This window comes from Sinohyriopsis cumingii, chromosome 6 (genome assembly GCF_028554795.1).
Source record: "Sinohyriopsis cumingii isolate HCF-2022 chromosome 6, ASM2855479v2, whole genome shotgun sequence".
NCBI classification, from domain to species: domain Eukaryota; kingdom Metazoa; phylum Mollusca; class Bivalvia; order Unionida; family Unionidae; genus Sinohyriopsis; species Sinohyriopsis cumingii.
Genome location: NC_142966.1, coordinates 40310244 through 40338174, shown reverse-complemented (window position 1 = coordinate 40338174; position 27931 = coordinate 40310244). Strand labels below are relative to the sequence as shown.

Here is a 27931-nt window from a genome sequence, read left to right as displayed (position 1 = left end):
CCATTCTTACATACTGTTGATTGGGGAGTTTGGATGCCATTCTTACATACTGTTGATTGGTGAGTTTGGATGCCATTCTTACATAATGTTGATTGGTGAGTTTGGATGTCATTCTTACGTACTGTTGATTGGTGAGTTTGGATGCCATTCTTACATACTGTTGATTGGTGAGTTTGGATGCCATTTTTACATACTGTTGATTGGTGAGTCTGGATGCCATTCTTACATACTGTTGATTGGTGAGTTTGGATGCCATTCTTACGTACTGTTGATTGGTGAGTTTGGAGACCATTCTTACGTACTGTTGATTGGTGAGTTTGGATGCCATTCTTACGTACTGTGGATGCCATTCTTACATACTGTTGATTGGTGAGTTTCGATGCCATTCTTACGAACTGTTGATTGGTGAGTTTGGATGCCATTCTTACGTACTGTTGATTGGTGAGTTTGGATGCCATTCTTACATAGTGTTGATTGGTGAGTTTGGATGCCATTCTTACATACTGTTGATTGGTGAGCTTGAATGCCATTCTTACATACTGTTGATTGGTGAGTTTGGTGCCATTCTTACATACTGTTGATTGGTGAGTTTGGATGCCATTCTTACATACTGTTGATTGGTGAGTTTGGATGCCATTCTTACGTACTGTTGATTTGTGAGTTTGGATGCCATTCTTACGTGCTGTTGATTGGTGAGTTTGGATGCCATTCTTACGTACTGTTGATGGGTGAGTTTGGATGCCATTCTTACGTACTGTTGATTGGTGAGTTTGGATGCCATTCTTACATACAGTTGATTGGTGAGTTTGGATGTCATTCGTACATACTGTTGATTGGTGAGTTTGGATGCCATTCTTACATATTGTAGATTGGTGAGTTTGGATGCCATTCTTACATACTGTTGATTGGTGAGTTTGGATGCCATTCGTACATACTGTTGATTGGTGATTTTGGACGTCATTCTTACATACTGTTGATTGGTGAGTTTGGATGCCATTCTTACATACTGTTGATTGGTGAGTTTGGATGCCATTCTTACATACTGTTGATTGGTGAGTTTGGATGCCATTCTTACATTTATGACCCAAAAGCATTTGTTTAATTAGCATGCTCTTGAACATCTACATCGCTGACCCCATCAAAAACGTCAGACGCAGGGCGAGTTATTTTCTTGTACGTGTGTACTCTTTCATACATAATAGTCTGCAGATTATTATAATTTTTAATGGCCTCATTATTATCATTATGTTCTGATTTTGTTTCTGAGAATGCATATAACATATTTTGTGTTTCCTTGATAAATCTGTATGATGTATTCAAGCGATACAGCGATCTCAGTCTATCAGTTATACATTTGATACCCCAGTCTCTTGGCAGATTAATGCAACCGTTAGAGACCGCCATAAATTCCTTCAGCATACTTTGAGAGTCGATCGCCTGACTATTGCTCAAAATTTGTATTCATACAACTGCAATCATTTGTTCAAAACGAAAAAATTCACAACTCAACTATATGTCTCTTTTGCTGGTACTTAATGACTAACCATGCTATAGAGACCGTACCACACTGTGCAGGCATTGCTGTGGAGAAAATCAATACACGGCTTCTGTTGTTGCAATATAGTTACAGTTAGTAATACATGCCTATCCATATGTAGTATTGATCAGTAACACTCATGCGGTATGCAACCTCAAAAAACTACATCTATAACAAACACAGTAACACGCACAAGTAGTATAAATATCTGGTTTTTGCCCTTTTTTGAAACCTTTTGGGGCACTGGCATTCAGCTGGCATCCGTCAGAAATTCTACCCGCCATAACTGGTCGGCGTGTGTTCATAATTAAAATGTATCGACATACAACGGGCACATATTGGCTAAGTATGTCGGGAGGTAGAGACAAGGACGAGTGGCAGGGACCCACATTGGACAAAAGAGTAATGACGAACATTTTGATAGTACTATTTGTCCTAATGTTAGGAACTTGATGTATATGTCGCAAAAAGTGTAAGTCGGCTAGCAAAAAGGATACAAATTCCATGGCCCTCATCCTGCCATCTGCGCCCTCCAACAACAGAAACGTATCTGACAGAAATAAAACAATGCATCTGTAATCACCAGTGACAGGGACTGGCACCGGGCTTGTTGGTGAAAATCGGCCCACCATCTTGAGCATGAAAGTACATGTCGACCACAGACTGTTTAAACAACTCAAGTTGTTTCAACGAAAAGTAAAAATCGTGTACAACGATGTGTTAAAGTCAACACCTGTCAATTAATTTTAATGCCACTAGAAAACAACATCATTAACATACTTACATTTTGACTCTTATATATATCACCACTGATTCGATTTGGTTTTTGACAAATATGGTAATCATCAGTACCACTATTAGTACCCCTACTTCGCGGACTGGTTACTAGCATGAGCCTATGTGTATCAACGGAGCAACCGGGTGAGATGCAAACCCGGCGCTTTTTCAGTCTGCGAGCTTATATTTTGAACAAATTCCTTAAATATATTGAAAGAAATTAAATACTTCTCTTATTTAAAACCAAAATGGCTGCATGTCATTGTAAAAATATCGTTTACCGTCTTTATCCCATATTTTCTCTTGGATTGCCGGCCAAATTAGTTCAGTTGATAACTGCTTCCGTTTTTATCACGTTTTTTTTTTTTTCGTGTGCCATATAAGGACGTTGCTGCCTTATTCGGAAACGTAAAAAGATCGTTAAATATGGTATTCATTGAATAACGTATTGTACGATATCCAAATATTGCATAACAAGCCTTATTTGGAAATGAATTACCCCGATAATCTCGTGTTATCTGTCACAGTGGACAAAGCTGGACAAGCGTAAACATGCCAATACAATTCATCTGATATAGGCTTAATAACTTTATCATTAATTTCCTGAAAACATAACTCTAATTAGGTGGTAGATTTTAACTACAGTTACCTTTTTGTCTTTGACAATATTTGGATAAGATCTTAGCCTCAACCACGTCAAGGCTACAACGTCGTAGCTAGATAACTAGACAAGTGCTCGAAGCGAGCTTAATGTTGAAGTATTGTTTTAATAATCTGAAGGTAATTAATCATAGCGAGTACCAAAATTACCTCAGATTAGCTTTGTCCTGGCAAACATAATTCGCGCAATTCGTACGTTTCGGAGCCCGTTACTTCAGTTTGGTCTAACGGAGAAAAGTAAATGCTGGCTTGATGCGTAGAAAAATATCTAAGGAGTACAACAAACCATAGATTGTGGTCTTGTGTCTTCAAAGACGAAAAAAGCAGAAGATCAGGAGTCAGGCGTGAAATTAAGTTTTTGAAAGTTACTTACCTTTTTTCATTTGTAGTATGATAGACAGGGTCCTATGTCATAACGGGTCAGGGGGGTGATCTGAAGTAATTTTTAAACTCGGTATGAATTCTTTTTTCTTTTAGATTATTGATTTTTGTTCAACATGAAGCTCGCGTCGAGCATCTGTGGGTAATTATGTATTCTGACAGTGGACATTATCAGACGACAAACTGGTTAACCGATTTGTTACCGGAATAAAAATTTTAAGAAGATACATATTCTGTTTGAGAACATCGGGTACGGCCATGATGGAAACAGTCTGATTGAAATCAGATCTCCACTGTCCTACGTAATGACCTGGCAACAACCGCTTAGGGGTTATGTTCTGGAGACCAATGTTATTACCATAATCGCTAATTGTATCAGCCAATCAGATTGTCTTCTATCTTCGCGTTTGGGAGACTGTGCAGCATGGCCGAAGAGCATCAACGTGTGCCGAAGATTCGATTCACTCTCAGAGTTTTGGAAATTACATTTGCATTGACTAATTCATAGGTCACCAGAACATGACCCCAAAAGCAGTCGCTGTATGACAACGGAGATCGGATTTTAACCAGATTGGGAAACAGTGACATATATGCGTGCAACTTAAAATATTGTGCTCGCCAGCAATACCGACACTTGCCCGAAATCATCTGGTGATGCAGAACTAGTAACTTACGGCCATCTTGTGTATAAAAGATAAACATATGATAGGTGACGTTATGTAGAAATACAGAAAACTTCGAATACCGCGATTTCGTAAACATATATTATATAGGCATATAGAATCAGTATAGGAAGTTACAGTACACATGGACGACCCTAGAATAGCTACCAGCCACTGGCGCCCTAGGCGAACCATGAAATCGAGACACTCCCCCCCCCCCCCCGATAATTTCTCAAATTTGGCGCCCTAGGCAACCGTCTAGTTCGCCTATATGGACAGGCGGTGCCAGACCTAGGCGAATAAACTAGCCCCTCATTCGCGACAGTGCCGGATTACCAAATATGCAGAGTAAGCATCGGCCGACGGGCCTCACGCCTTTTAGGGGCCCTGCGATAACGGATCAAAATAATATTGATAAAACGTATTAGGAGATAATTTGCGAGGCTGGCCCCGAGATGTTATTGTCTATTCATTAAAACCTGCAAAAATCTGCTGTCAGTTTTGGCTGCACACATCGGTGTACATTTTATACACTCAGTGGTATTTCTCACAGCTGTGGAGCTACCGTCAGCCCAAGTATACTTTTGGTGACATGTAAATTATATAGCCGAAGCAAATCCTATGTTTGGTGATTTGTAAATCCACTCGGAAGAGCACAATCCTCTGTCCTGTGGCCATTTTGAATTTCGCTTTAGATAATGGCTGCTACCAGTTACCCGTATGTATCTACAGTGTACGCAGGTTTGTTCCGAAAAGATCTGCATGAACCAAAACTGAGCATTTTAATGAACAGGTGGTATCAGATCCAAATAGCGTCCATCAGTATCAACACAGATGGGGGGTTGGTTTATCAAACTACCCCTGACCGTACGTAACCCTTTAAATTAATAGTGGTCACTGTATACATGTGATGTTTCCAATCTGATTAAAATCAGATCTCAGCTGTTCTATGATTTTGATCAGATTGGTGATCAGTTTATGGAGTAAAGGAAGGAAAATGGTATAACAAATATAGGAGATTTTGGATTCTAATACATGAGCGTTTTGCACATAAAATCAGATTGTTGAGCATTCACGGAAGTTCCATCTGTGGTACGTTCTGAATGGCAAAAGCCCATTCAAAATATTCTGCTGAACAGTCGGCATATATCCACAGCATATGTTAAATTTCAGAACGGTGGGTAGTTTGTTTATTTATATTTGAAATATGATTAAAAATGATGCATCACTTCTAACGAAGACATTTTTTCTTGTTGGTGTTTGGTTTGGGAATTTAATTTTGTTTAAAATCCCTCTTGAATTCGTTCATAATAACGACAGTCTGCATCACATATGCCCCAAGTACAACGGTAAACCATTTTTATGAAAAATTTGTTTGATTTTCAATATGATCTTTCAAATTCATAAGCAATGCAATAAGGAAGTAATCAAATGTGGTCTTACGTTTGTGAGTAAATGTGGTGGAGAGCAATGCATAAATACCCAGTGAATTCGATGCCTGTTTCTGATTGGTCAATGTGCCCAGTTTGATTGATATGTGAAACTATATTGGGTCAGAACTTGGGAGTACTGAGCAGGTGTTTCTTCTAATGGAATTCATTTGTTGATAACTTATAGAAAGAAAGAAAAGAGATAGAGGCGAAACAGAAGCACGTACAATAGTTAATATGTAACTTCCTCTATTGCTAGAAAGAAAGAAAAAAAAAAACATTTTAGAGGCTGTCTGTGCTGACATATCAAACAAAGTAGCATTCCTTTCATTTTCCATCAGTAAATTTCCATTTCCATTTGTTTATGATTACATAGCTATCTATAATTCAGAGCCTTGTCAGACGTAAAGCTGATTTGAACCATATTTTGTTTATTTTTCTCCCCTCCATGTTAGGACCAAAGTGATTTACCGGTTGGAAACACTCATTTGATCATGGTGTCATTGCCATCAAGTGCAGTCTGTACAATAAGGAGCATCAACTATTCTTATGATATCAGGTCTTTAATTATGTAACAGATAGAAAGAGAAACCATCAAGTTTAAGTAAAATCAACAAACAATTTATTTCTCTACAGTATAAAGTGAAAATTTAAGAAACACAATATGGTGATTTAAATCCCGAATAATTCTAAATGTCCTTTCACAAGTAAAAAATAAATAAATAACTGTTCTGAATGAATTCAAATAGTCATTAAAGTCCTGATGTAACACACTGATGCAATCCATAATGTCTTTAAATGAGTTCACAGAAATCCATAGTAGTGTGCATAAATTCAAAAAGTCAACGAGCACTTTAGTAATTCCAATGGATAATTTCAATAAATAATTCCTCTCAAATTATATCTGAACAGAACTGCAAACTCAAATAATGCATTCCCACATGATGATAGAACAGGAATGAATAATTTGTTTATCAGATCCCTAATTAAACACATTTTGACTTGACCTATAAATGAAATAGAATGTGAAGATTTCCAATGGAAAAACCTAGTCTAATTGTAAACAATACTCACCTTGAAGTCTTGCAATGTAAACATGTTGTTTACAACTTACAATCATGGACAGAATATAAATTAAATATGCATAACAATATGCTGATTTAACCAGTCAAGGATACCAACATGACTTTCACAAAAACAAAAGGAAAGAGAACAACTAAAACACGTACTTTTTAGAGTGAACAACTGTCTCATTTAATTCCTTAGGAATGTTTGCTTCAGAAAATTGCCATTAATTCTCATGACCTTAGTGTTTCATAAAGAAAGCTAGGTATATCATTAAAGACAAAGTTCATTAATATTGCTTAATTGAAACTGTTGAGAGAAATATCATAATGAAATGTATGCAAGAATAATCTGGAAATAGACAAGTTACTGATTACTATTTTTGCCAGTGACAGACGTAAGGAACGTCAGCCAATTGCAGTCCATGAAGTTTCTTTGCATTAAATAAATCGGCACAGTTACAAAGAAAGAATACACCATTGTTGACTAAGAAACATGAATTCTATAAATTAATAAAACATAACTTATTTAATAAATTTGTGACTTTCATTACAGGTTAGAGGTTCAAATAAAGGAATTGGATTTGCTATTGTCCGTGGTCTGTGTAAGCAATTTGATGGGGATGTTTACCTAACAGGCAAGTGTCTTTATGTACTTATGACTTTATGTAAAAATCATTATTTCTTTGAACTGTTCAGTGTCATTAAACGTTTATTGTCTATCGATCAAACCCTGTCTGTATGTGAAATTATTTGGTCACGTATAGTTTTGTAGATAGAGGGTCGATGGATTGGTTGATGAATGGATAGCTGGTAATATTTTTTCCTCTACAGCAAGGGACGAGGGTCGTGGCAAGAATGCAGTAGAAGCATTGAAGAAAGAAGGTCTGAACCCCTTGTTCCATCAGCTGGATATCAGTGACCCAAGCAGCATACAGAACCTCAAGGCTTTCCTTGCTAAACAGTATGGGGGTCTAGATGTACTGGTTAACAATGCTGCGATTGCTTACAAGGTAAATCGTCAATATATTTGATGGTTACAATTGTTGCTAATCAACTGCATTGCATGTTTATACCATTTTGTTTTCATATGGGATGAATGTTACAAAACGGAGATGCAGTAGAAACAGTATAGTTTACAGCTTCCTGTTCCATCAAACATAAAGTTTTGTGAACAGAGTTTTAAAATGGCAGTATATCGTCTTTGCATTAGTGGATCCTCGTTAAACGTTGGCCACATTTGCATCAGGGATTGAGGAACATCTCTATGATCAAAGGTTAAGGTGATGCTCAAAAGTTAAAGAGACACTTGCGGCAATTGGATTTATGCATTGATGACAATTGTTTACGCTTTTGCTACCTTGCTGCATTGCCTGTTCTAAACAACACAGGTGTTAACAAGGTGATATTCATTACCTATAGTTCAGTCGATCCATCAGTCTGTCTTAGAAAAAAATCGTTTTCCTTTTTTAGGTTGATTCTCCAGCCCCATTTGCAGAACAAGCAGAACTAACACTGAAGGTCAATTTTTGGGGCACCTTGGATGTATGCGATGCATTGTTCCCTTTACTCCGTCCTCATGCACGGTAAGGGGCTATCAATAGAGTATCTATATTTTTCAGTGCAAAGCTAATTTAATTACCTGACATGTGAAATGCCCGTAATTAAACACTTTAAGAGACATGTTAGCAGTTTTTGATAGTTGCTTGATCACAGAGTAAATAGCAGTTTACACCAAGGAAGTGATAGCAATATCACATATGACAAAGATAATAAGTGCATTATTGCATGTGATCGATTAAGGTTACATAAGGCTACATTTAACGGAATGGAATCACAATCTACAAATAGCATTTGGTCACATGATATTACTCTAAAATAGAGCAAAGAACAGACATGCTGATGCCAAGAATAGTGATGCCCCAAAACTGTTTGGAATATTCAATCTGTCAGTGAAACTTTGAGAAACAGCAAGAGCTGATGAGGGAACTACCTAAAACAAGGTCATATATATGAATGTGTCAACTGTTGATATCCATATTAGGATGGAAAGCTGCTTTAATAAATGAGGCCACCAAGTCCAGGAAACAATTATCCAAAATATCAAACAATAAATAAACAAATTTTTACAAAGCAATAATTTCAGCATCCAAAATAAAATCAGCACTCAGACAACAATTTCAAAAATTAGCCACAGCGCCATCTTTTTTAGTCAGTACACCTGACCACATGTTCAGGATAATTTCAATGCACACAAGATTGACAAAACAAATACTATCTATAAAAATTCCTGCGCAAGAGCCAGTCCAGATGGAACAACTTAACTGCTCAGAAAGGCATGGCGATCCCCATCACCCAAACTATGTCCTGGACAAGTACCATCGCAACTCGAAATAAGGTCCAGTTTTTCTTTATGGAATGACGAAACCTCTTGTGTTACTCACCTTTTACCTTCGACATTAATGGTAAAGATAAAAAATGGCTCGATACAAATCACCAGCACATGTAGTCTGAATATGTACAAGCTTGCTAGTACAAGAATCAGTTCTGTTTAAGTCGTGCCTGTGTTGCCAGAGTAAAACTTAGTGTATCCATAGCAAGGAACGACATACAGAATGTGCAGATGAACTTTCCATACCTTCAAAAACTATCACTGCCTCTCAAAAATGAACACAAATCCCTTCACAAAATCGTAATGGCTAAGACGTAACTCATTTGCCCATGATTAGGACAACATTAAATAACTGTAATGAACACGATGCTATGATGGATACTCTGGAAAGAAAGTAAGTTTCCCCTAGATACAAAGGTTACCTGATCACAATGAAAGATTCATAGCAGATCTAGAACACCGTGGACTTCATTGTGGCTTCTAAAAGAATAGCATAAAATACCACAGAATAATCTGCTGAAAAGAAACCTAAAGCTGCCCTTACTACGACGAGGAAACCAAATTAGGAGAAATCTTAGAAACGTCTTTACAGATCTACTCTAGCAGCACTGTTTACAAAGTTAAATTGGATTCAGATTATCACATTAACAACCGTCTTGTGAAAATATATCATATTAATACAATAATACCACCCCATGTCATAGCATATATCATATTAGTACAATAATACCACCCCATGTCACAGCATATATCATATTAGTACAATAATACCACCCCATGTCATAGCATATACCATATTAGTACAATAATACCACCCCATGTCACAGCATATATCATATTAGTACAATAATACCACCCCATGTCACAGCATATATTATATTAGTACAATAATACCACCCCATGTCACAGCATATGTCATATTAGTACAATAATACCAACCCATGTCACAGCATATATCATATTAGTACAATAATACCACCCCATGTCACAGCATATATCATATTAGTACAATAATACCACCCCATGTCACAGCATATATCATATTAGTACAATAATACCAACCCATGTCACAGCATATATCATATTAGTACAATAATACCACCACATGTCACAGCATATATCATATTAGTACAATAATACCAACCCATGTCACAGCATATATCATATTATTACAATAATACCACCCCATGTCATAGCAGACCTAACCGTTAAACAAGAGGCCGAGCTGTACATGATACTGCTCACTGGTGTAATTAACAAAATCAAATTTACATATGTAGTGAAACTGCGGTGAAGCAAGGAAAGTTTGGAGCGCTTAATTTCTACATTGTTTGTTAGGCCTAACAAAACATATAAGTGATCCTAAAACAAATTGCATTGGTTAGTCAAAATAAGGTTTATAAAACTCAGTTATCTGTTCCATTTACCGAAAATGAAACTCTGCACAACCCATTTTAATTCCTTTCATTAAGTACCTTGTCAGTACTACTCAATAATGTGATGTTCTACGATTGTTTGATATAAACTCTGTATAACTACTTATGTAACTTGCATTTTGTCTGATGTAACTCGCTGACCACAATTAACAAACAGCACGAAGCAGCCATTTTTGAATAATGATTTAGTCAATATCAAGTAGACACTACCAAATACTGGGAGAAAACTGAAAATGTCTAAATGAACATTATCTTAATTACTGTTACCTATGTAGACATGTAGCATGATGTCCCACCCAATCACATTATCCTGACACCAGGCCGACCAGTCCTAACACTAACTTCTTAATGCTGAGCAACTAGCGAAGCAGCTGTTAGTACCATTTTTGTAAGTCTTGGGTATGACTTGGCCGGGGTTTGAATCCACGACCTCCCGCCTCCGAAGCGGATGCTTTAACCATTAGGCTACCGGGGCGGTATGACAGAGCCAAGTAAGGGAACCTATCCAAAGACTTACAGAAGCCTAAGTTCTTGTTGCCAAAGAAATTTGCACTAGACATGCGATCTTTGCATAAGCTTTACTTCCATCAATACCTTCACTGATCAACCATATTGAAAAATAAGGGAAAGCATTAAACAAACTCAGGAGATGGGGGATAACACCAGCACTCAAGAAGTTACAAGGTGAGATCTACCAGGCAAACACTAGAGGTTTCACAGTAATTACAACCAAAACATTATCCTGGATGCTTTATCTTCGAGATAGTAATAACTATTATTTTTAATCCAACTTTTAAATATGTTACAGGGATGTTGACAGCTAAAACGTTCTTCTTAAATGCTGTCTTAAAAGTGAATGTATTTTAAGTGCTTTGTTCATAATGCCATTCTGTGTTGAAATCTTGATGTGTTACTGCATAGCTTTAAGAAAAACTCGGCTACTCTTACAATATGTAATTTAGCCTATTGTACATGTTCATTTGACTTCTGTGTTTCCGATTTTTGTAACACCTTCAATATCATTAACCTTTTTTTATTTACCCACAAGTTTTATAACATGTTTAAGCATATTTTTTCTACATGTATGCATCTTACAATGTTTGACTTATTTTTGTATTGTTACCGACCTTTTTGTAACCTGTTCCATACCATTGACCCTGTTTCACTTATATTAGTCAAGACTGATTTCTGGGAGTATCTCAGGAAGAAAAATTCAAAACATACAAGAATAAGGTCATCCAGGCCTATTCTTGATGCATTGGTGACGTTTTTATGTTGACAGATGTCTTTGATCTACCCTGCATATAGTGGATCTTGTTTCATTTTAAATCATCCGAATCTGTACTTATATAAACTAAGATTACAGAAATAGTGATCATCATATATCACTCTGACATTGATTTCAGAGACATATTGTCAATATTAGAACGACACCTAATATATGTAGAGACATTGTTAGCGCTGGTGCGACCTTTTTGTTTTCAGTTAATATTTTAATGTGGAAATGACCGTTTTATCCTCTGTGACATAATTTAATGTGGGAATGGCCATGTTATCTTCCGTGACATATTTTAATGTGGTGACGTCATTTTTATCTTCAGTGACATATATTAATGTGGGAATTAACTTTTATTTTTAAAGACATATTGTTACCGTGTGAATGACCTTTGTATCTTCATTGACATATTTTAATGCAGAAAAGTGGGAATGACATTTTAATCTTAATTGACATTGTTACATATTTAGGCTCTTACAAATGTAACAAGAAAAAAGTGAAGACAACAAGCTTTATAAAAGTTAGCAAATAATTTATTTCCCTAGAAAAACAAGGTAAAATTGAGAAATGAACCTACAGTTCTATGAATAAATTCCAAAAATAATCCAAGAATTAAAACAAGAAGTCCTAGTAATAAAAAGTCCCTATGAAAATGAGTTCAAATCCCGATGAAATCCAAAATGGAAGGTGATGACGTCTGCTGTGGTCAGCGTCATACTGATGTGTCTACAGTTCTTTGTTGAATCACAGAAAACAATAATATTCCAGTTTGAATTCTGTGTAAATTTTGATAAATGTCCTTGTCCAAGAATTAATTTAGAGCACAGGTATTTCCAGGGAAAACTAATCTCTTGGATGCAAATAATTTGAAGAAAACAAAATAATTAGTCCAAAAACTGGTCACAACATAAAACACTTTAACCTCTCAAGTGTTAAGGCAAGTAATGACTATTCTTTCTGAAAACAGCAATAATAAATCTACCTACAACACAAAACAGATACCCGGATATGGGTTAATCTTCTGTAAAATCCTAATTGATACATGTTATTTGTCATTTACTCCAAGTATTGCTTCGATTTCACTTGATGAATCTTACCCTGCGAAAGAATTTTAAAAATGTTGTTTGCTTCAATTTTTACTGGTTCTGAATTAAGGTCAGGAACTAGGTTAGCATTAGATACAGAGTTTCTATTATTAGTTGTTTGCACAAAAAATAAAACAGTCACGTCAAACAGAACTGAACTGAATTTCGAGACAATGTCAAATCCAGTAAATTAAAGTTATATTACAATAGCATGTAATGGAATTTTAAAAAATTAGCTAAACTCATCTGCACTGGTATGTGAATGCATCACAGTAAGATAAACTCTACCTTACATAAAATGGATCACAGTATACATGTAACCCATGATTGACATTCATGTGTAACTTTCTCCATATTCTTGGCCCTATTTCACATGCCCTTATCAAAATTGGTACGCAGCTCTACCATTCTTGAAAGTTGGTCACTTTGACTTTAGTGTCATGCTTACTGCTTACTGTATATGATGTTTAAATGTATTTAGAGGTTCTTTTATAAAACTTTCAAAATAAAATTCTGGACCCTTGCTTACTTATAAGGGCAATTGAGTGTGTAAAAAGTTGGTCAGCATAACTTACTTTTCACATATAAATCCATTTTGCATATGAAGATTCCTCAGTAACATCCTCTAACCTCATTTACATTCTAGCTTGAATTTAGCAAACACTATGGTTGGGAAGCGAATTCATGTTGTTTGCATTGTTACAGATCTTTTCGTAAACACGCACACGTGTGTGTGTGTGCTTCACCTACACTCATTAAAATTAAAGATATTTATTTAAGATTTCTGCAAAAAAATTCTGAGAATTATAAGATACAAGAAACTTACGTTCAGATAAAAAGCTTTACACTTTGTCATGTTAAAAAGAAAATTTTAATTGACCTTGAAGTTTTGTTGAATATTCTTCGCTGTTCATGCACATTGCAACTCTTTAATTAAAGTTCTTGATTTTTCTCTTTGTCATTTTAAATTATTTTTAAAATTTGGAATTTTCATGTGCTTATCATCGTTTCTTCTTTGGGTTTTGCATAATATAATTTTGTTCATCTTTTATTGTTCATTTTTCTTTACCTTTTTCTCTTCAGAAAAATTTAGTTAACATTGGAATGACCTTTTTATCTTCAGAAACATATTCTTAATGGTGAAATGACCCGTTTCATAGACAAGTATTTCAGTAACAAGGAAGGTTGCTTAAAAATCCAGAGTATTTATAGAAAATTTGGAATTACATCTTTATGGACATGCAGTATTTAGGATGGTAAAAATTGCTTTTTATATTTTGAGTTTTTATTTAAATATTCAGATTTGTCAAAAAAATTTACTCTTTTCTTCTGTTTAAAATTTGTGACATGTCCTTATTATTTCTATTCCATGACATCACTAAAAATGCACTAAATATATTCATATGTTTTTGGTAGAATGTTATATTACTTTTTGTGTAGCTTTGTGAATAATATTTAGGATAAATGTATCATCATGTTAGGCATAAATCACATTTAGTTTACTATTTTATGCCCTGTGTGGATGAACTTAAAAACTGAAGACTAACTAATAAAAAAGGTTATTTAAGTGCACATTCATACACCTACGATTAGTCATATTGTTATTTCAGAGTGGTGAATATGTCCAGTATGAACTCAGCTTTAGTATACAAAGGATGCAGCGATGCATTAAAACACAGAATCAAGGATCCAAACATTACAATGGACCAGATTAAAGACCTTATGAGGGAGTTTGAAGAGTAAGTACACTCAGGTTCCATATTAAACTCACAAGATAGCCACCAGAGGAAACAAGCCTCATTTCAAGGAATTAAAAAGCCCACTGCAGTTTTACCATAAATTTACTACATAGAAGTGGTTAGATAACCATCCTCTATGGGAGCATACATTTAGGATAGAACTGTGCTGTCCAGTTTGTATTTGAGGAGAGAAGTTGTACAACTCGGGATGAAGACAGGCATCTAACCTGTATTTAAAACTTAGTGATGTAATAAGCGCCCTAGATATCAATATTTAGTGATGATACAATATATCATACCACTACACCCATATCACTATATGCATGATACAGAGTGAAAATTTAAGATTTTTATGTACGTTACTTTTACATTTTTACACTTAATTAGGAATAAAATTGTAACATGCATTGAGACTGGTTCAGCTTTGTATATATTACATTGATTTTATTTTAAATTGCTTTGTATTACAACTGACTTTGTTTTATTTAAATGCTTAAAATGCAAAGTGACACTGAGATGTGACAAAAACATACAGCTTGCTACATGCATTTATCAAATGTATCAGAACTTTTTCTCTCTCTCTCTCTCTCTCTATATATATAGCTATGGTATCATCTATATTTCTTTGTTATGTATGTCTATAAATTTTTTCAAACTCTTGATACTGGACTGTATCTATATTATGTGTAATTTTAGTTCATAACTATAGTGATTATCTATCATGAAGATATTATGTAACTCATTTTCTACATGGATGTTATATATATCTATATTTTTTGTAAATCCTTGTATATGATTTTATCTAATTTTTATAATTGTATTCATTCACGCTATTTAGACTACTGTAATACATTATGGGGTAATTCAAATGATAAAAACATAGCAAAGCTGGCACATCTTCAAAAAAGAGCATAGGGCTAATATAAATCTAGAAAGAAAGCAAGGAAAATTTAGCTGATAAGTTAAAAATATTACCTACTAAAGGCTGAATCTGTTTGAGAAAAGACAAATTAATGTACAGGATTTCCCATAACAGTGCTCCTGAATATTTACAATCACTATTCCAGTATAGGCTACCTGGTAATACTCCCCACTTGTGATCCATGTCTACCAAACAGTATAAAATTCCCAAACCAAATAAGGAGTTATTAAAAAAACTAAGGATTAATTTGGATTCACGTCATAATACTGTAAGTTCCTCTCACATTTTCATTTATAACTTTGATAATTAAATTATTTGTTAAGTTTTACAAAACTTGTTGGATTTGCTTTTTTCTGTTATTTAGTTTGTGACCATAGAGTTGTAAGAATGGGTATAGATTCTATTATAAGTTGTTATGGTGCCTGCAGACTGCATAGGATTTATAAATAGATGTTGCCAGGTTTCTAATAATAATACCTGTTGACAAGTTTTTGGTAATTTCTTATTGGCTGGTGGGGTCAGGTGGGTTCTTAGAAGAATTAGTTTTTTCTCATTGGAAGGGTTAGGTCACATGAACAGGTATTGTGAAATATTAGAGCTAGTGTTAATATCTGTCATGTGGGGCATATTGCAAAATTTAGTTGTAATATATTCTTGAACAGAACAATCAAATTCATTTCTATATTGGATTTTTGCTTCATATGTTAAATTCAGCCTGCAGCTATGTTTAATATTGTGTTTAGATAATTTGAGATGAGACATTTGTTAGGATTATTCATCAGAATTACAAAGTGCTCATTGGACTAGAATATTATTCTGGAACTATTGTGAATTATTCAAAAGAGTTAAGAACAATATCATTGTGATACATACATTTGAGGATCTGAAATCCATCCAGAACATTTTATTCTTTTGGACATGAATGTAACCTTTTAAGATTATTTTGGATTTAATTTGTAATACTTTAATCTCCTCTTATATTTTCATTTATGGCTTTGATTATTAAAGTATTTGTTAGATTTTACAAGACCTTTTAGTTTTGCATCTGTTTTTTTACTTAATTTTGACCATAGATCCAAGGCAATTACTGAACTAGTTGTGTCAGTCACAGCAAATTTCTGATAATGTTAGAAATTGTCATTTTATATTTTAATGAATTTTGCAGTGCAGCTAAGGCAAACAAAGTGGAGGAAAAAGGATGGTTGAAATCAGCATACAGTACATCTAATGTTGGGGTCAGGGTAATGTCTTTTATTCAGCAAAGGGAGCTTGCCAAAGATATACAGAGGCCCGATGTCATTGTGAACTCGGTAAAAGTGCCAGTGTGTGTGTGTGTGTGTGTGTGTGTGTCTGTCTCTCTGTCTGTGTGTCTGTGTATGTGTGTGAAATCCTTCTTAAAGAAGCACAACACAGTACTTATGGTTCATTCTGCCTGTATGCCTCTGTTCATTTTTTATGGATCAGTTTGTCCTCCAAGTCCAAGCTCTAATGGATATTCTGCCTTCCTTTTGGGGAAAACTTGAAATTGTATCAGTTATATTTGGGTTTCTGTACATGCAGTATTTCAAAGTCATTCCACCAGGCTTTCTGGAAAATGTCTGATTCCTAAGCTTATTCACTCCCATGTACTTCTTTATTTCCCATTTTACATTAATAATAAATATTCTGATTTCTCTAATAATGTGATAGGTACATTTTGAATGCTAAAAAATCACAATATCATAGTTTATACACTGGGACATCTAAATTCCATATATGCAAGACAATCTTTGCATTCTGATAGCCACAGGAACTGTCACACCTTCAGACGCTAACATAGATAACTTTGTATATATTGCCACCAAAATTATACAGTAGATCCCTAATGGGGAAGAATCAGTGTTTCACACCAAACCTTGATCACTGTGACAATTTCCCCAAATTGCACAAAAATTGCATCCAGGTGGAAAAAGAGTCCATACTGACCCAAGCAGTAGACCCTTTGATCTTTCATCTTTCAACTGATTATGCATGTTTAACTCTCTGCAATACATGATAATTTAACCAGTAATAGTTAATTAATATTTGAAGTTTGAAAATTCCTGTACAGTTTACACTAAGCAGTGTGGCTATAGAACATCCAGAGTTAGCTTGCTATAGCTGCCTAACATTTTACATAAAGGATGACAATCAGCTATTATTCTTGATATTACTTGGGGTGCGTTTTTGCAACACAAATGCTCTAGCTCTCTGTAGTTTCAAGTTTGGCACCATAGGCCACATTAACCTACATTTGCAGGAGAATGTCCTCGCATATAAAGTGCAAAGCCTAGACTCTAACAGTTGTTTACATGAAAATATGAACTACACACACAAATTATTCATAATGGACAGATGAAAGAAGAGACAGACAACTGTCACACAATATGCTACTTTTATTCAGTTAGTTTGTAGAAATAACCAATGCTGGCAAGACTGGATTATGCTTGTAATAGATCTCATCACTAATTGTTTTACTTAAATCATGAATTTAATTTCATCAATCATTGACCAGAAATTAAAAATTGCAGCAATTTACATGAAAATTTGGAATGATTAACCTCTTATATTACTTCATATTATAAATGTGTCATGAAACAATGTTATTTTGCTGTTCTGCCCGGGCTTTGCATATACTGAAACATAGTTCTGTGTAGCTATTCCAATATTTATTTTATTTCCAGTGCTGCCCTGACTATTTGAGCACTGAAATTCTAATTTTATTTGCAATGCAGCCCTAGATATTAGGGCACTGAAATACTAATTTTATATGCAATTCTGTACTGGCTATTTGGTTGCTGAAATACTCATTTTATTTTCAATGCTACCTTAGCTATTTATTCTCTGAAATACTCATATTATTTGCAATGCTGCCCTAGTTATTTAGGCACTGAAATATGCATTTTATTTGCAGTGCTACCCTGGCTATTTGGGCACTGAAAAACTCATTTTATTTGCAATGCTGCCCTAGCTATTTGGGCACTGAAATACTAATTTTATATGCAGTTATGTACTGGATATTTGGGTGCTGAAATACTCATTTTATTCTCAATGCTGCCCTGGCTATTTATTCTCTGAAATACTCATATTATTTGCAATGCTGCCCTAGCTATTTGGGCACTGAAATACTAATTTTATTTGCAGTTCTGTACGGGCTATTTGGGCACTGAAATACTAATTTTATTTGCAGTGCTTCCCTGGCTATTGGGCACTAAAATACTAATTTTATTTGCAGTTCTGTACTGGCTATTTGGGCACTGAAATACTAATTTTATTTGCAGTGCTTCCCTGGCTATTGGGCACTAAAATACTAATTTTATTTGCAGTTCTGTACTGGCTATTTGGGCACTGAAATACTAATTTTATTTGTAGTTCTGTGCTGGTTGTTTGGGCACTGAAATACTAATTTTATTTGCAGTGCTTCCCTAGCTATTTGGGCACTGAAATACTAATTTTATTTGCAGTTCTGCACTGGCTATTTGGGCACTGAAATACTAATTTTATCTGCAGTTCTGTACTGGCTATTTGAGCAATGAAATACTAATTTTATTTGCAGTGTTTCCCTGGCTATTTGGGCACTGAAATACTAATTTTATTAGCAGTTCTGTACTGGCTATTTGGGCACTGACATACTAATTTTATTTGCAGTGCTTCTCTAGCTATTTGGGCACTGAAATACTAATTTTATCTGCAGTTCTGTACTGGCTATTTGAGCAATGAAATACTAATTTTATTTGCAGTGTTTCCCTGGCTATTTGGGCACTGAAATACTAATTTTATATGCAGTTCTGTACTGGCTATTTGGGCACTGAAATACTAATTTTATATGCAGTTCTGTACTGGATATTTGGGCAATGAAATACTAATTTTATCTGCGGTTCTCTACTAGCTATTTGGGCACTGAAGTACTAATTGTATTTGCAGTGCTTCCCTGGCTCTTTGGGCACTGAAATACTAACTTATTCCCAGGTCTGCAATGGCTATTTGGGCACTGAAATACTAATTTATTCCCAGTTCTGTACTGGCTATTTGGGCACTGAAGTACTAATTTTATTTGCAGTGCTTCCCTGGTTATTTGGGCACTGAAATACTCGATTTATTCCTAGTTCTGTACTGGCTATTTGCTACTTAAATGTTAACTTTATTTCCAGTGCTGTCCAGGCTATGTGGCTACAGATATGTCAAGTCATAAAGGAACAAAAACTATTGATGAAGGTAATTCAAAACTGTTTTTATTTAGTATTTATCTGAAAGCTTATATTGTAACATCTTTTCAGGAATTATTATTTTTGTATTTTGCTGGCCTTAGGTTTCTGGCTTTTATAAAAAGGCTGACCAATCAGAAGCAGGAAATAATCAAGCTTCACCCAGAGTTCTTGGTTAATGTTGGAATAATGATAGACAGGGACCAGCAGTGACAGAATAATATGGGCATATATGTGTTAAAATCTTTGTGACTGCCAAATGATGTGTTCAACATTTTATCATAAATGAGTTTACCATTTTTCATTTTAATGCATTAGTAGTAAATTACAAGATGTACATGCCTAAGAAACAATTGAAGCAAAAGAAATTATTTTCAATTATCCAGATAGAGAGGTAACGGTGACATAGAAAACCCACCAAAATATTGAGTGATATAGATCCCCTACATGTTCTCAGTTTTTCGTCTCCTTGGTAACTTCCACTTCCTCAGCATGGTACAGTCAATACTGTCTCAAAAGTGCCATTGTACATCAACCAACCCCAGCTCTATCATGATACTCACCCAATGCACACCAACCAACCCCAGCTCTATCATGATACTCACCCAATGCACACCAACCAACCCCAGCTCTATCATGATACTCACCCAATGCACACCAACCAACCCCAGCTCTATCATGATACTCACCCAATGCAATAGCACAATGGGGGTGTAGTCGTTATTCTATCTGTTCCACTTTCCCATCAGGCAATTTTATGCTCATCAGTTTGTCTGTCTGTGCCATCAAACATCTGTCTTCAAAAATGGTAAAGCAATTGTCTGAACTTGTTTGCTTCAATATGTGAAAATAATGGATGGGATGGGTTCCCTCCATCTAACATCCATCTCTCTGTCTGCTTATTTCTCCATCTATCTGTCATGCTTTCATTTCTCCATCTATCTGTCACGCTTTCATTTCTCCATCTATCTGTCACACTTTCATTTCTGCTCTTAATCTGAAGACAAGTGAGATAAATAAACTACACATGGTATTCTTCATCACTAGAAGTTGTCATAAATAAACTACACATGGTATTCTTCATCAGTAGAAGGTGTCATAAATAAACTACACATGGTATTCTTCATCACTAGAAGGTGTCATAAATAAACTACACATGGTATTCTTCATCACTAAAAGGTGTCATAAATAAACTACAAGTGGTATTCTTATGTATTGTCACTAGAAGGTGTCATAAATAAACTACACATGGTATTCTTATGTATCGTCACTAGAAGGTGTCATAAATAAACTACACATGGTATTCTTCATCAATAGAAGGTATCATAAATAAACTACACATGGTATTCTTATGTATTGTCACTAGAAGATGTCATAAATAAACTACACATGGTATTCTTCATCACTAGAAGGTATCATAAATAAACTACACATGGTATTCTTCATCACTAGAAGGTGTCATAAATAAACTACACACAGTATTCTTCATCACTAGAAGGTGTCATGTGACACATTTGGGGTTCTATCTGCATGATCATGGTCACATGTCAGTAGTTTATAAGTAGTCAGTAACTGTTATTTTTGCCTAATAACACATTTTGGGTCCTATCTTTAAGGTCAATGTTAGAGATTTCTGGTAAAAATGTTATTTAATTACTTATTTATTTATTTATTATTTTTGTCATGCTGCTCAAGATACAGAGAGGAACTTACGCACACTTATGTTTTACAACTATATACTGTTTCACCTACCCCAGTTATAGTCAAGGTCAGTGATCAATCTAACTTCTGTTTTACTTTTCTGTTATTAGTTTAACACCATTTGAGATAGAATAGTGAATCTTGACAGTTGTTGATCACACTGAGATTCATATTATTGAGCTCTAGTTACCATTACCAATTGCTGCTATTGAACTCCTTGATCATTTTAGAAACAACAAAAGCTCTTTAGGTATCAGTGTCAATGTATGTGTTGGAGACCACATTCAGGGTCATATTTTCAGGTTCAAGGACAACATATTAACATTGTTTAATTGCTACACTGTAACTCAACAGTTATTTAGCATCAGAATATATACATGTGCATTGATACTGTATATGTTTAAGTTTATATTTGCAAATTCTACCTTTAAGCTCAATTTGTCACAGACCAAAATAACTGATATTGCTTTTTGATGTACAGGAACTTGGTTATAATCATATAACAATACCACAGAGTATGTGGGGGTATGTTAATTTTTTTACCAAAGTGGAGGTTTATATTTTTTTCAATCAAGGTCAGATAATGTTTTACTTTGCACATCTGTCCTGTAACTCTTCATTTGCCAGAAGGGTTGGAGTTCATCACTATACAATTGTTTGGCCATATTAGTATAGATGAGAATAAACATTCACTGAATTTACTTTCTCCTCTGTTCATCTTTATACTTTCAGGAGCTGTGACACCATTGTATCTGGCCTTGTTGCCACCAAATGTGATTAGCCCCAAAGGCGAATTTGTTAGTGAGAAGATGGTTGAACATTGGCCATTATAGCTTGGTACATATACTGACAGATAGCTGCTCAAAGGAGGTTTCTGGTGTATAAATTAATTTTTTTGAAAGCCCTAACTGAGGTGTCCTAAAAAAGTTTGAAACTTAACTTGCTTTTGACTCTGTTATATTATACTTAGAATCATGTTTAATAATGACAGGACTAAATATTCAAGTCAAATTGGGCACTAATCTGGAATAATCCATCTCAAGTCCATTTGTATTAGCTATACTGGACTCAGTTAATCAGCTGATGATATCAGGAATGTATAATACTTCAAGGACAATATAGAGTTTACTGTATTTAAAATCTAGTCAAACCTGCTCTAAAGGTCACCTTTTTAAACAACCACCTGTCTAATCATTTTTTTCCCATAGACCTTAAATCTAATTATGGTACAAAATAACCTTCAGTGAAACAAGACCTGTCACTTTTATCACTTTGCACAGGTTATTCCGTGTCCAGGAAAACCCTTTGTCCTCTTGTCCTGACGGGGTAACAATTTACTAGGCCAAGTAGAACTTGTTCATGGGTCGAGTACATGCATATTGGCATCTCAAGTTTAATCTGAGTTTATTTTATATCCTTAACATGTGCCAAAAAAATCAACATTACTTAACATTTAGCATGCATCAATTATAGATTATTTTTACCTAATTTGCCTCCTTGTAAAACATAGTGCAAGGGAGCTGACTTTGTTTTTTATGCAAGTACCCGATGTAACTTTGACACTAAAATGGATAAAAATCATGAAAATATTATGTTGCTTTGTCAAACATGGCCCTAAATTTCTCAATGATATTTGCATTTACCGTGACACTTATCTGCTTCTTAGCATCTTTCTGATCTAGAGATCCCTTTCAGTGGGCTATCACACATCTTTAAGAGTCAAATTTCTGAGAAGTTAAGGGACAGAGAATATCACAATTATTTTATTTTGTGTCCAGTTAGACATTGTTACACTTGTCCTATGTTACCAGTATTTTTAAGACTCAGGCCTTATTGATACATTGTCTTATGTTCCCAGTATTTTTAAGACTGAAGCATTGTTGATACATTGTCATGCCTTAGAGAAGATGCCTAGATATAGTTCTATAATTACTTCTTACAATTAAAATGTTGCCAGTTTACATTTGGAGTAAGTATTTTAATTTTCTTATCCGATTTCCAGCAATTTTCACATGAGGGATGCTATTGTAGTCTATTTGTAAAGCACATAGTGTCAAGAAATGAGCTGATTGGTCGAAATTTAGAGTCAAAGCCTAGAATTGTTCCAACTATTTTGGCTAATCAGCAGTTTTATCTTTTATGGTACCCTTGAGTTGCTCTTTAGAAATGAGGTTTGAATAAAATGGATCATTTTGGTGGAAATTGAGACAGATAGAATTCTTTTTTCCAATGCATGTTTCTTGTTCAAAAGTAATGACATACTTACATAACTATCTGCTGGCATGAAAATACTGGTAACCTGGGACAAGCGTAACATTGTCTAATGAGAAGAAAATCACAAAATAGGACATTGTCTCTTACCATTTGCCGTATATATGTCGTAATCAGATCTGATAGCTCATTGAAATGGGAAGTTTTTACATTAAAATGACACCTGTAGAGTTGAAAGGTGCCACTAGGGATGTGAATACTACTAAGAAATCAAACGTGTGCCACTGCAATCTATCAAATTATAAATATTGTCTCTTATATTTTCTTTAAAACCACTGTGGTGGCCTGAGTGGTTAAAGCATCTGCCTCAGTTTCAAGGTCGCAGGTTCAAACCCCAGCCAAGTCATACCCAAAACTTATAAAAATGGTACTGACAGCTGCCACAATAAGCACATAGCCTAAAGAGATTAATGCCAGGACTGGTCAGCCTGGTGTCAGGATAATGTAACTGGATGGGACATGATGCTACATGTCTGCAGCAATACGTTCCAGTGCTCAACATCACTATAAACTGCCACACTGCAGACATCATAGTGATATGACTGAAAAATTGTTAACGCTAAGTTAAAAATCCAAATTTCTCCCTCTCTCTCCCATATGTTTCTTTAAGCAAAGATATATTAGAAGTTGATATTTTCATGGTTAAATGCTTCATAATCATGATTGCTTTACAGCTTCAGTTCACTATATTAAAAGAACAGTATTATAAAAGATGTCCTTTTATTGTTGAAATCTTTTGTAGTATTTATAACTGTCAGAGTGGTATAATTATTTGGCAGGACTCCTGCAATTGAATTGAGTTGGGATAGGAACCCAATAATTCTAAGAAGACCTGCTTTACCAGTACTTGATTAAACACAACCTTGAAAATGCAAATTAGGTCACTATGATATTTTCTTCAGTGATATGCAAACTCTTTGTAAATGTTAGTGCGATTATGAAGTTACTTTAATACAAACAATAATGTAAGATAACTCTAAATGCAAAAATCTGGAACAAGCATGCAGTTGAGAATAATAAGTGAATGTGACCTACTTTTACTAGCTTACTTCTTGAGATGAATGCAGTTATCAAACTTCTTGATTGCCCAAGCAACCAAACCATTTTGACAAATTTGCGGCTAGAACAAACTTCACATTTAAACATCAGCACTGATGACAAATATGTCTTTGGAAAATAGTCATGCCACACAGTGAGTCTGGTATAAATTGTTAAGTTCAGCAGTCTAATTATGGGATGCTTTCACAATTTATAATGTGCTCATTTTTGAGCTGTCATGTGAACTTGCTGATCATCTACAGAATCAGCTGATCTTGTTACCTCATTCCATCCACTACAACATGGACATATGCAGACAGAATGAAACACAATCTTGGCTGTAAGAACATGTATATAGTTTCAAACTTAAACATACAGAATTGACTCTAATAAACTCAGTATCGTTTTGCAGTCAGATGATGCATACCAATACCCATTTGCTTTGAGGGCGAGACAAAATTCAATTATCTGGAATGGACTAATTGTTGGTTGCTTTGAAACTGTTTGATTAGAAACGAACAAAATTGATACATTTGTATATATTCAAATTTGATACATTTGTACGTAGTCAAACTTGATACATTTGTATATAATCGAAATTGAGACATTTTTGTATCTAACCAAAATTGATACATTTGTATATAATCAAAACTGATACATTTGTATATAATCAAAATTGATATATTTTATATAATCAACATTTAATTAGAATGACTTAATATCATTAAATTGTTTTGTCACATTTAGAGTTTTGCAAATTTATATAATGATAGATTCAGACAAATTACATTTCAAATTTGTTTTTCATTGAAAAAAATTTTGTAATATGACAGAAGCTTTGCTTATGATGACTGGTGATAAGAAAGCCCCCTCTTAATGTAATAGATGTCAACAAAGTCTTTATTAAATTTTTACAAATTTAAATTTTGGGGAAAACAGCTGTATCACCAGAAAGGACACATTTCAAGTCCAATTTCTTTACACTAATCTGTTTTGACATCTACATGTATTATACTAAGTCTCATTTGACCAAGCATTTGTTTTGTACTGGAAATATGTATGAAACTTAGTGATGGAGTTTTAAAAGTACTTTGGTATACTTTAAAGAACAATCAAATAATGGTGTCCACAAGAAAGCTACCAAAACTAATCATTTCTGCTGCAAATATAAAATATTGAGAATTCTACAATTTGCTGACAAATCCACAAGTCTGATATATCCTCAGGCAAATCCACAAGGCTGATACATATTCAGACAGATGCACAAGGCTGATACATGTACATAATCAGATACATCCACAAGGCTGATTTTTATTCAGACAAATCCACAAGACTGATGCATATTCAGAACCACAAGGCTGATACATACTCAAACAAATCCACAAGGCTGATACATACTCAAACAAATCCACAAGGCTGATACATACTCAGGCAAATCCACAAGGTCATACAGACTCAAACAAATCCACAAGGCTGATACATCCTCAGGCAAATCCACAAGGTCATACAGACTCAGACAAATCCACAAGGCTGATACATACACAAACAAATCCACAAGGCTGATACATACACAAACAAATCCACAAGGCTGATACATACTCAGGCAAATCCACAAGGTCATACATACTCAGACAAATCCACAAGGCGAATACATACACAAACAAATCCACAAGGCTGATACATACTCAGACAAATCTACAAGGCTTATATATACTCAGGCAAATCCACAAGGTCATAAATACTCAGACAAATCCACAAGGCTGATACATTCTCAGGCAAATCCACAGGGTCAAATACATTCAGACAAATCCACAAGGCTGATACACATTTAGTTAAAACAGCACTGCTGGCCAGCCTGGCATCTTTGGTGAGACGGTTGTGTGTGTGGGCTTATCGGACAAAGTGTGCCCTTGTGTGACAAGCTGATGAATAGAGTCTGGATAATATCTGACATCCCAAGAGCTGACAGGGCTTGGAAACAGTGTATTCTGTCAAAGAACACAGGGAACATTTAATAATAAATAAATAAATAAAATATTCTAAATTCACTCTCTCTGAGCCATCATTAATGCTTTGAATTTGATAAACAAGTGAAAATGATATACTGTCTGCTTGTGTTTATCTTGCTGGTAAATGTAAAATCTGAAGTGCTTTTCAGGGTGTCTGACAAATCATTAAGGTGTCTGACAAATCATTAAGGGGTATGACAAATCATTAAGGTGTCAGACAAATCATTAAGAGGCCTGACAAATCATTAAGGAACAAAAATAACTGATGACTACTGAGTTGTATATGTTTTGAATACCCAAACACTAGCCAAACAGAATTGAAGAAATTAGCTGGCATTAGATTCAGTTCTACAAAGATTATGAAAATACATCTTTCTTGTCTTCAATTGATAAACTCCCACACCCAATGGAGGCAGAAGGCAACTAATTTGGTCTTGTCCATCCATGCATACATACAGGAAGCTTGTTAGCATAATCCTATATAAACTACTTGATAAAAAATGACATTACACTAAAACTATGTGTCCTTTTCAAAACATTGTAGAACTTTTGCACTTTTTGTGCAAAGCTAGTTATTATGATTCATTCTGGGGGAGATGTTGGGGATTGCCATTGTTTTGTTTTGTTTTTCAAATTTGCACACACATGCTTGTATGAATGTGTAGATGATCTGAGTAAATTTTCTTTTTTTAATTTTGAAAATACTTAAGGCATTGACCCTTTGAAAGTTTATATGGTAAATTGCACAAAACCCAGTGCACATCTGCAAAATAATGTTGGTCAGCATGTTCGTATATGTATACAGATAACTAGATGACTTGTCAGTCCAATAAATAAGTTTTATATCTTTGTATTAAAACTAACATTTGGCTTCTTATGCATCATTTCTTTGTCATTATTAGCAATTTTACTTTTTTATTACATATTTTTAACCACTAGGGTTTAAACATTTGCTTTTTTTCTATGGAAACATATGGAATTAAAAAGAAACAAAGTAATTCCTGTGTACCTGCTGACCTTTGAAAAATGCTGCTTGCACTCATTTAAAAGCATCATTAAAACCTGCATACACAAAAATGTTTATTGTTTAATTGAACTCATTTAGCCTCTTGACCTTCATTGAACACAGACACACACACACACACTATATATATATATATATATATGTATGTATATGTATATTGTTTCAACTTTATGGCTGTAAACTGAGTAACTGAAAGGAGTGAAAACAAACATGTTTTCTGAACTTAAATAAACTTAAATAAATCATATATTTCGAAGGAGAAATCCAATGTCTGGAACTCAGATCCGTATAAACCAGTTTGTAA

General features: G+C 34.7%; 1 protein-coding gene across 1 annotated transcript in view; it reads left to right on the top strand.

Moving 5' to 3' along the window:
• Positions 1 to 27474, top strand: part of LOC149796760 (carbonyl reductase [NADPH] 1-like) — a 33797-nt gene extending 6323 nt beyond the window's left edge. Inside the window, exons 2-8 of the mRNA XM_089961416.1 lie at positions 7068 to 7149; positions 7346 to 7524; positions 7985 to 8097; positions 14311 to 14439; positions 16527 to 16671; positions 19531 to 19594; positions 22018 to 27474. Coding sequence (XP_089817542.1) covers positions 7068 to 7149; positions 7346 to 7524; positions 7985 to 8097; positions 14311 to 14439; positions 16527 to 16671; positions 19531 to 19594; positions 22018 to 22118 — 813 coding nt within the window. The 3' untranslated portion in view covers positions 22119 to 27474. The remainder of the gene's footprint in view (positions 1 to 7067; positions 7150 to 7345; positions 7525 to 7984; positions 8098 to 14310; positions 14440 to 16526; positions 16672 to 19530; positions 19595 to 22017) is intronic.
• The last annotated feature ends 457 nt before the right edge of the window (positions 27475 to 27931 follow it).